Source organism: Phoxinus phoxinus, assembly GCF_949152265.1.
Source record: "Phoxinus phoxinus genome assembly, chromosome: 17".
In the NCBI taxonomy this organism is placed as follows: Eukaryota; Metazoa; Chordata; class Actinopteri; order Cypriniformes; family Leuciscidae; genus Phoxinus; species Phoxinus phoxinus.
In genome coordinates this window covers 19,773,656-19,784,886 of record NC_136892.1, presented here as the reverse complement: position 1 = coordinate 19,784,886, position 11,231 = coordinate 19,773,656, and the positions used below count along the sequence as shown (strand labels likewise).

General features: G+C 36.7%; 1 protein-coding gene across 1 annotated transcript; it reads right to left on the bottom strand.

The window, feature by feature from the left end:
- Positions 1 to 449: 449 nt before the first annotated feature.
- Positions 450 to 10,913, bottom strand: chrdl2 (chordin-like 2). The gene is made up of 11 exons (XM_079587063.1): positions 10,742 to 10,913; positions 9,924 to 10,036; positions 9,642 to 9,735; positions 9,381 to 9,526; positions 8,797 to 8,890; positions 8,538 to 8,602; positions 8,231 to 8,399; positions 5,980 to 6,168; positions 5,717 to 5,893; positions 5,306 to 5,398; positions 450 to 4,847 (listed from the first exon to the last, which is right to left on the bottom strand). Exons 1-11 carry the CDS (start codon positions 10,836 to 10,838, stop codon positions 4,714 to 4,716), a joined length of 1,371 nt encoding a protein of 456 aa, XP_079443189.1. The 5' UTR covers positions 10,839 to 10,913; the 3' UTR covers positions 450 to 4,713.
- Positions 10,914 to 11,231: the final 318 nt, after the last annotated feature.

The following is an 11,231-nucleotide window of genomic DNA, read 5'->3' as shown; positions in this document are numbered from 1 at the left end:
ATATTTTGCTCCACTGTCTTTTCTGCTCATATTAAAAATAAACATCTGACAAAATCATGAAATGATTTTTGACAAAATCAAAATCATGACATGTTTTTCTATCATAACTCAGGTATTTGACGAACACTATCCGCTCAATAACGAATAAATAAATCATAATTAGTTACATATTTACCCATTTGACTCCTCCCTCTTTCCTTTTGCACACTGACCCTGACTGTGGTTGCAATAATCCATATTCCTCTGAATAACTCGCACTCAAGATGTTTTGTCATTTTTTAAGTTCCTTTTGAATTTTTTTACAGACCTTCATAAAAGTTTATTATGTGTAAAACAATTAATACAGATAATCTGCATCTCTGAAGATCCCTTTTAAGTGCGGGCAGACCTCGCGGGCACAAGAGTCTTGCTTTGTAGATCAATGGCAACAAAACACATCAAACAGTAATAACTTAAACATTCAGCAGTGATTTATTTTTCTAATCCCCCTCACTGTTCTCATGCAGAGCTCTTAAAGAATAAATCATTGTGCATTAATTGAAAGCAGATTTTTACACACGCTCGCCTGACTGGATGATATAAGAGCATTTGGCTGAAGAACACAGTTCTTTGTCAAAACAGGAAAATATGCAGAACAAGATTGGAAAAGGCAGAGCATGCATCACCTTTTTTGGGATATGATGTCTTTGGGGTTATTTTTAGGGTGTGAGGTGCCTCACATCTGGATTTGTCTTGTTGAAATCAAGCTAAAAAAGATATATATTTTGCTGATTACCAAATGGAACTTGTGCTCTTTGCAAATGTCATTAAATGCATCGAAACAGTACCCATGTGCTACCGTTGGCATGAATCCAAGCCCTGATTATCTCTAAAACACTTCACCTCATCATTCATCATTGTGTCACATTAGTTAAGTGGCCATATGACACCCATCCATCATTGGTTGATGTGGCTTAATTACTGTTTTCCGTGGCAAAGGCTATGCAGTCTGTTCTCACTCAATTTAGTGCCTTTTAGAAGTATACATTTAAGTTATATTCAAAATACTTTCACTTTGGCAGAACTTGAAGCATTTCATACCCTTAAAGTTTCAGTAAAGCGTTAATAGTAAAGGGATAATTCACCCAAAAATGAAAATTCTGTTATCATGTACTTTTTAAAACCCATATGACTTCCGTGAAACATGAAAAGGAATTATTTATTGAGAAATCCAAGCAGCTCTTTTCCATACAATGAAAGTAAGTGATGACCACGGCAGTCAAGCAATAAAGGCATACAAATCTTTTAGTAAATTTCAGTCTGTTCCTCGCACAAAAATATCAGAGATTTTGGATTTTAGTGCACTTTTATTATGGCGTGACTTTTTGGAGCTCGAGAGCCCCTCGTCCCCATTCACTTTTATTGTATGGAAAAGCACAGCATGGACATTCTTCAAAATATTTCCTTTCTTGATCTGCGGAAGAAAGAAATCATAGGGGTTTGGAACAACACTGTGCTTTTAATATCGTATAATGCTTCCTTGCACTTTAACTGTTAAGCAGATCCATGACTGGATTGTTCATGACAGGCCGCTCAGTGCTTGCTTAACAGGATTCAGACCATTGACTGAAATGATCAAGAAAGCAGAGAGGGAGGAGGGTGTACAAAACAAAAAAAGTGCAGATTTCAGAAGTATTTGGATGGCGCATTAATTCACAGTTTACATGAACACCTTAATCAGCTACGAAAGCTAACCAATCCATCAGAGTTAATTACCTTAACCCAGTTTAGCTCCCTTTGAATCTTGTTTCAGTTGCTTAGAGACTGTGAATCTGCAGGCGCCGTGCAGAGCAGCAGTTCAGAGGCAGAAACATTACGTATTCGCAGTGGTGGACATTAACTAAGCATTTTTACTTCATTACTGAACTTAAGTAACATTTTCAAGTATCTCTACTTTATTTACTTGATCTAGTGTTTTTACTTCGTTATTTCATACTTTACGCCACTACATTTTGATTAAAAAAAAAACATTTAGTTGATCTGAGGAAATCAGCACCCTCTCTGAGACGATGTCTGATTTGCAAACAAGCTGATTCTTTTAATGAACCTGTCGAATCATTTTCACAAATCACACTGAACAATTGCGAAATGGACTCGTCCGATTGCAGCTGTTCTTAAACATTCCATGATCTGGTCAGCGCAAGTCTACATAATTCACGTAATTGTTCATTCCTGACTCAAAATGTGTAAGAACATGTAAAAACAAAAAAATAAAAATTAATTATTGCATCTATAAAATTGGTATGTTTGCATACCATTATTAAACCATATTTTGTACTGCGTGACATTTACATAGTTTAGGCATGAAACTCTTTAACCGAACGCTGATTGGTTCAGTCAATCAAAAGTACTTCTAAATCCACATAACCATATACTGTAGATGGCCTGAGATTGGCACGTTGCGCGATTATAAAAGCTTCTGTTATCCCTCCTGCTCCCCAGCACCACCTGTAGAGATCTGCTATGGGGGTTCTACCATTTTCTTGCAGCAGCCTTTCGTTTTGTTTGTTATTTTGATTGAGCTGAACAAATGATTGCACTTGCTCAGCAGCAGCAGCGTAGCAGATATCGTCAGCCAAAATCAAGCTATGTATGTTCCATGCCATGACCGATATGTTTTCATTTTGGATGTTTATACTATTTCTTACAACACATTTACATGCATTTTGTATTTTAATATTTAGGGCATCTGTACTTTTACTCAAGTGTACATCGTCCACCACTGCATATTTGTTTAGTTTTATCACCTGCCTTCACTCAGGATGTGCTACAACATGGCTTGCTCAGACAAGAGTAAAAATTCATGAGTAATACAGCAAATAGCACTAGATGCCTTTCAAATAGCTGCAGAACATCACAGCGATACAAAACGCAACTCCATTTATACACACTTTTATGTGCAACAATGGGAAGCAAAGCTGAGCAGGAAAACTCACACTGAGAACTGACCCATTCACCTGATTTATACCCAGTGACTGCCCCCAGCTGTTCAGATTGCCAGAGCCAAGACTAAGCATGCATAGCTGAATGCTATTTATTGGGAATTCACAACCATTAGCCAAAAGCGAAGGTGCCAATAGGGCTACGTTTAAAATCGAATTCGCAAGTGTTGAACCCCCGGGGAGCTGAAGCCATTTCAGACTCCATCAAATCAACACGGACATAACGAATTGAAAGGTTCTCGACGTAACAAAAGGCTCTTTTTGTGAAACGACGGCCAGCGCATTGATCAAACGGGATGTCCGACCATCTCCTTAAACTAACATACACAAAGAGAGAACATGAAATAGGAGCGCACAGTAAAATCCCCTTTGTCCTCCCTCCAAAGCCGCTCAAAGAGAACAAATTGCCAGAAACTGTTAGATCCAACAGCCAGCGGAAATAATTCACAGCTTCATTGTGTGACTATTAAGGTCTGCAACTGAGGGGCTTCTGTTTCAAAATATTTTGTCAGGCCTTCAGTGAGAGATGAGCAGCACCGTCTGGCACTTTGTGTGCGGCCAGCACAATGACTCATTGTGACAGAAGAGGAAAGTGGGCTTTTGGGATCTGGAGAGAAGGGATATTATTCACAACTCCCTGAACTGCCCCGATCTGGGTTCGGCGGCCCGTCTCGGTTCATTGTGATTAGCACGACCGAAGAACAAACGATGTCAGGAGCTTGTCATGTTGACTGGCCGCAACAGGTTTCTCCTCATTTATGCCGCAACGGATTGTTCGTTTCATCTCAAAGTAAAGATCTCATCACGTCTGCTGCTCATTTACAACATTATGAAAAGAGTCTCATCAGTATCAATGATCATGTGACCTAATGATCTGCTTTAGTACATGGTTGTTTTGACACCTAAAAGCCTGTAAAAACTACATGTAAAAAAACTCTATGATCCCCTTTTATAGTTATTGCATTAGTCCATAATTATTTTTGAAACCAAGAGTCTATCAACAAATAGAAAAATAAATCTTTCAGCTCCTAAATATGATTTTATATTGTTTTTTTATATTTATCAGCCCAATATATTTGTCATAATTTTAAGATCAATATACACGCTACATACATTACAATGCAAAACATTTTCTGCATAGAAGATAGGCAGAAAAAAAATCTATTGAAATAATGACGATGTTGGCTGCTTTGACTTTACAATAAATAGTGTATTTTTAGTTTACCCATGTTACATAAATGAGTAGTGTATAACTAAGTACAGTGGGGAGGGTGGCCTACGTCAACTTTATAAAAGCATTCCGGCCAATAAGCGGTCTATATCATCCTTTGTTTTTCCTCTTATGTACATACAGTGGATGCCTGCTAAAATTACAAACATAATTTCCTTTATTAATGTTGAGGATTGCTTTAAATCTTTTCTTCCTCATAATTCCAGCCCAAATAGCATATATTCACCCACTTTTTTCTTACCAAACGTGCATTTTTATCAAAGCAAGAAAAATGTCTGACCTCAAGGCTTCCGAAAAAAAAAAAGAATTCTGGGATGTCAAACTCATAAAGACTTGCGTTAAACCGACTCATAGTAATAAACGAGATCTTCAGACTACCTGCTGCCAGCATCTGGTTTTGTACTACATGCACATTGTGTGAGTGAGTGTGGGTGTGTGTGTTCTTCTTGTAATAAACTGAGTGTCAGACTGGGATGGCACAGTGTTAGAACGGGGAGAAGACTAAGAAGTGCAAAGACTGTCCAGCTGTTCAGGGTTTAAGTACTTCACCACTTCCTTGATCCCGTCTTCACAGCTCCTAATCTTACTGAAGTCCTTCTGCTTGTCCTCTTCTTCTTTGAACTTTCTCCAAGTGTCTATGCGAACAGAAGAAGGACAGTTTAATACAGATTGCTTTAGCGTACAGTGTGAATCAGGCCTGTCTCTCTGTCTGTCTGGCACAGAATTTAAACTGAAACAGCCAATGCACAGAAAATGTACAGTATCAAGACTTACTGAAAGAGTTAGATGGAAAATTTGTAAAAAGGAAACCAAAAATCGACATGTTTAGACGTTCAATTTCCTCTGGTCTCTCTACCTTATCATATTTCCTGGCTGGCTAGCTCAAATATTTAGTGTTGTCCTTAGTCTCTTTCCATGGCTGTTTAAAACACATATTAGGAGAGGAATAAGTTTACCTTTAATTCACCTAAAAGGTTCAGTGTTCAATTCAAACTCAATTTTAACTATCAAAATGCACAGTTGAATGTTTAAATGTCACATTTTGCAAACTAATGCGGAACTAACTTGGTAAAATGCAAAAAATTCAACAAACCCTCATCTAATGTGGTCAGCAAGATGTAATTTTCCGGGTGCTCTATGAGGTCTTTCTTCTGAACATCACCTGTCTCCATCAGATGCAAAACACCTGCCAAGATTAGAAGACAGTTTTAAAGGAATAACACTACAATAATAAACGGAGCGATTCCAAGAGCTAAAATAAACAACCTTATCTTGCAGCTGAGAGCCGGCACAGATTCATAAAATTGCATATCTAGGTCAGTGACTAAGAATTTGGATGAAATCTAGAAAAGTGAAAGAATCTCTATTTTTGCTCTCCAACAATATTTTGTTTCAGGGCTGATAGAAAGTATGTGCCTAACACTATAATAGTCTTGAATTACCAAACAAATATAACAACCTCATGATTATCTATATTATAACTTGTTTAAATCACCAACATCACCTTCGACAGTTTTCCAGACTTGCACCTCAACTTCGGTGGCTCCTTGTCTCTCGATTGCAATCATCCGTACTTTATCTTCCGACTGAGCAAGTGATGAGGGTTCAACTTTATAAACCAGGAGACTGTTATTGTCCTGAGCAAGATAGCACTCAGTCCTGTTGCTCTCTGCTTTGAGGTCTGGAAATGAAAGTTAAAAAAAAAAAAAACACTGAGAAATCATTAAAGTTAAATCATTGCAAATGTGATAACACTGATATGCCTACCTGGACAAATCTTACAGCATTTCCCCTCTATCTTTATGGGATGTTGGCATGGATACTGGTTGGGACACGTGATGCGCCTGCATTCTTGAAAGCCGTCCCTGCAGGTGCACAGAATGCACTCCAAGACCTTCCCTAGCGCCGGGTGCCACACGTCACCATGAGAATAGGTCTTGCCACTGTACACACAAACTTAGACAAAGTCAGAAACCCTACATTACTTTGACAGGATATGACTATTGGATTTTGATAAGCAATTCCTCACATTTCCAATCAGTGGTGCATTAAAAGGGCTTTTCATACTGTGCTTAACCCTGGGTTATCGTCGTTCTAAACCTTGCTTTTAACCCTTGCTAAAGGAACATTTTTACACGGGGTTATATGTAGAGTTAGTATAGCTTTTGCGGTGCCAAACCTGTAAAATGGTGATGCGGTTACAGCTAGATGCTTAACAACAGACAGCCAATCGCGTGCCACATATTCACATGCTTTGTGCATCAGAGAAACACTATGTGTTATATAAACAGTAGGCTATGTTTCAGCGTTTAAGGGGAGAAATGTGAAATGGTGACGTAAAACGTGACAGTTGGAGTGAAGAGGAGGCCCTTTTATTCTTACCTTTAGTTCGAAAAATTCAATTCAGTATAAACTTGATACTACAGTCGGCAATATATGATGATGCTCAATGCTAGAGCCTTTATGTAAAAAGATTGCATGATGTGCTCGTCCAATCAAAGACACTGACACCGCAAATATGCATTTAAGAACGTTAACCTAGGGTTTAGGAATGTACAGTGTGAAACAGCAGCTTATAAATACCCAGGATTAGTTGTGAACCCGGGTTAATAAAGTGCATGACGTCAAAACCCGGAAGACTAATTCACCAGTGGTTCCCTTAAAATTTTCCTATGGGATTTTATAATGGGGTTTTTCAATTTATGAGTAAAATAAGGTCTGTCGGTTTTGATTAAATTAACATACCAACTTCAAAATCCACGCTTTCGATATGGGTGTGTGTAATTTAAGTTAGAGAGCAAAACGTATTCAAGTAATGTTTACCATAGACCTCATTTTACTTATAAATCCAAAAAAAAAAAAACATTATAGTAAACATTAATGCTCAAAATAATTAATTGTTTAATTTAGTAAAATAAGTTTACCCTACGCAAACCAAATTAGTTTAATCAAATCAACTTTAGAACTTTCTTTTTCTATCGAGTTCACAAAACTGACACATTTTAAGTTATCTGAATCGTTTCATTGTTTTGAGTTTTATGAACTCTTAATTTAGACAAACTAAAATGTTTTGCCCATGGCACTCGAAAGGGAGAGTAAATGCTAAAAATTAAGTGTATAATAAAATGTTTTTTTTTGTGCAAGATTAATGTTAAGTGGGAGATTTAGAAGTGATTAATGTTTTGTTAAGCTAATTCTGAAGAATTTCTGTTATTGTTGGTTTTAGGAGAGTTACCATCATAGTGACAAGTGTTGCATAAGGCTTGGTTTGAGAGCAAGTATGTTAGAAGCTCTATATTGCTGTACCCATAAAGCAAGTGCTATACACCATTCTAACGTTAACATGACAGTAAATTAGCAAATAGCTTGTTATAGCTAGCTAAGTTTATACTAGTTTTTAAGTTCAATCAGTATTTAAGTTCAATGTATGGATTAGTGTACTCAAACATTTCAAAAGTTAAGAACAAGTAAAATGTATAAGTACAAAATAAAAATCTGCCAGTTCTGCTTAAGCTTTAACCTTTTAACTTAAAATTTTTGCCTTACATTTTTTGAGTTTTGCCAACTTATTCGGGTTTACAGTGTACTCATTCAGAAATTTCTATGCTATGTTATTAAAGCATTGTGTTACTAATTAGCAAGATAGCATTACTGAATTAGCTAATTCAAGCTAGCCAAGTTATTGCATTTATTACGTGACAATTATTTGTTAAATGTATGAATTAGCTTAATCAAATATTTCAAGTAAAGAGCAATTCAAATGTATGAGTACAAAGTAAAAATCTGCCAGTTATGTTTACCAAAACTTTGACTGATTACCTCAAAGTTGTGACTTATCCAGGTTTACAGTGTAAAAATCTTGAGGGAACCACTAGCGAACTAGTCCTCTGAGTTTTGACATAATGCCTGCAGCATTTTTTTTACCTAGGGTTAACAACTATTCCGTCTTCCGTATATTCCCAGGGTGTAGAAAGACCCAGGGTTAACTAGTTCAAGTGTGAAAAGCCCTATTGTTTACCTCTCTGATATTTGCGCTGCAGAAGAATTTTAACAGTAGTTTCAGCAGCTCCTTTGAGGTGTAGTGTCTGCAGGTTGAGGCCTCTGGGAGACCCCCGGAGTGTCGATGGCGTGGCCCTGACTGAGCGACCCCTGACCTGTTCCGCACCACACTGATCCACAGAATGCCTCTTGTGTTTCAAGACACATAAAATCAAACGTTGTAACTGCACTTGTTTAAATATCATCCTATTAAAGCGTAGCATGAATGAAACAATAAAACACATTTTAAAGAGTACAGTGAGTGTCTTGAAAAAGAAAAAACATACAACTCCTCTGTTCAATTGTTGTCCTCCATCCTCAAATGATGCAGAATTGATATCAGTTGCACTTTCTGTTTATTCAAAGGAGACAATGGCATTTATTTATTTTTTACCACAATAAGTCGAATGAAAATATGAATATAGCCTCTAACATCCAATTTCGTCTAAAATAAATAAATTTCAGCAGCCTTTGCATCCTATAATATAACTGAAATAGGCTACAATTCTCTAAATTGGGAAAAAGAAATTGCAAATATATTGTTACCTTTGCACACCAAGCAGCAGGTGTCCGGGACTGACACTGGTGAGGAGCATGTAATGGGCTGACAGGTTTTCAATCCACAGAATATATTTCCATTCTTTAATGAACAAGAATAAAAAATGTAAAAGAATATTAATTATGATGCATGATTTCATTTATTGTACATAAAATTACAACCAGAAACCCAAAATGTCTTAATGAAGACATTATTACTTGAATTGCTTTGTTGTTGTTGTTGTTTTAAGTGTCTGTGTGTCGATTACTGAAACTTTGTAGTTATTTGGCGAATAGCTATAGTAGGAAATGAATCTGCAGTTATGACTGGTGAAAGCATTATGGTTTATTGAGCATTATATTATCATTTAATTTTAAAAGCAGAAAATTTTATCCAAAAGAGCGTTACACTCTACTGTTTGAGCTACAGAGATTCTGTATTTTTACCTGCTCTCTCACGCTATCTTTCAGGACACTATAAAAACGATTAAACTGTCTGAAGTTAGATTCCCATGTTTGCAGGTGCCAGTCTGTTACTCCTGAGAGATGTACTATGGTGAATGCAATAACAATGAATGCAAAAAAATACTTACAGAGCAAGTACACATGACACACTGGTTCGACTGACGGGATGGGAAGAGCTCATGGTTGGCAAATGTTTCCCCAGTTTGGTAAACGCTTCCATTATACCAACAGGTTTTAATGGGTGCCCGCAGACCAGCAGGAGTTCTGTGCTCATCTGATTATGACAATAACAATAATATGCATAAGTCAGACGGTTCAAATAAAAATGTACCAGAATCGTACATATTAAGTTCATTGAACTCCCACATAAAATAAAAGTGTTGTAATACCTGCACAACGAGGACAACACTGCTGTGAGTTAGTCACTGGATTTTCACATCGCAAAACAGGGCATTTGATGCTGTTGCATTTCACATGACCAGACTATACATACACACACACACACGAGAGTAGACAGAAACACTGACACATTACACATAGTATGTGCATCTGACAAGTGCATGCACACAATTACAACATTCAAAGTAATGGGCAATTCATGAATGATCAGCTAAAAAGCTATGATCATAAAACTTAAAACAGTAAATTAGAGTTGAAAGGTGGATACATACTTCTGTGCACGTACAGCGCATGCAGAACATGAATCCAAAGGGCTCCAAATAGGGATGCCAGCTGTCACCAGGCCTGTAGGACTTCTCTTTAAAAGTGCAAAACACACCTGACACTGCATGCAACACAAACACGTGATCACTTGATTGCAGTTCAATTATAAATGTTTTAATTCCAGAAATAGAATGTATTCTGTAAAACTATAGCTTTAGGTCGTGACACTAATATATATTAATCAAAAAGACAATTAAAGAGAGTAAAAAATCTGTTGTTTATTGTAAAAATAAAAATTCCCATACTAACAAACCTTACAAAATATAAGATAGAGATAGAAAAAAGTGAAACAATGGAAAATCTCTTGATAGGATGATAATGTCATTATGACAGTTTTATTTAAATTAAATTGTACATCAAGGGGGAGTTATGATCATAACTGATTTGACGCATAACCTGGAAAGTCTTTTCACTGAAATGAAATGTTCACTTAAACCTACAATTATAGTGAGGGAGAATAAATACATAATTAGCAAACATGGATGGGGAGAACAAAACGACTTTTTACTGGTTACTGGATTTTTGTTGGTTTCCTTTTTTTTAAAATTTCAATAATAATCTCGTTGTTTACACATATGCTAATGTGGGATGTCAAGGTTTAACGGAATGACCTATAATTTGCATTAGACTACTTTGAAAAGACTGAAAGGACCGTTAAAAAGGAACTTGTATTATATAACTTAATCACAGCATTTACAATGCAGTCGCATCGCTGGCAGAGTGATGCCCATTTACTAATAAAATATGATTTGATGGAGACACTTACCTTTTCCTGGTCGTAATGCATCTGTTTCACACTGAACGAAGCATCGCACAGTGACCAAAATGAAAAGATGTCTCAAGTAGATCATTCTTTTCTTCATATTCCAGAAAAACCGTGGACATGCAGGATTTGTCTTCTCAAACTTCTCCGCACTTTAGAACTACGATGGTCTGTGGGAGTTTCTGAAGCGCCTCTAGGTTTTATCAAAAGCGCCTCCTACAGGAAAAACGACTTGTTCGCTGTCTTGTACAAGCATTATTTTTTACAACTTTGCAATGAATGTTTAGTTATGAAAAAAATGCGAACTTCTGGGTATTATCAGAATATACGCGCAAAAAATAATAAAAGCTTTTATATAATAAAGGGGGAAAAAATAAGCATGGCATTTACATGTACAATTTTTTTAATTATGTAATTATTTTCTGGAGCAGCTTACCCGTTGTTAATGTTAGTCCTATTGTGTGTGTGTGTGTGTGTGTGTGTGTGTGTGTGT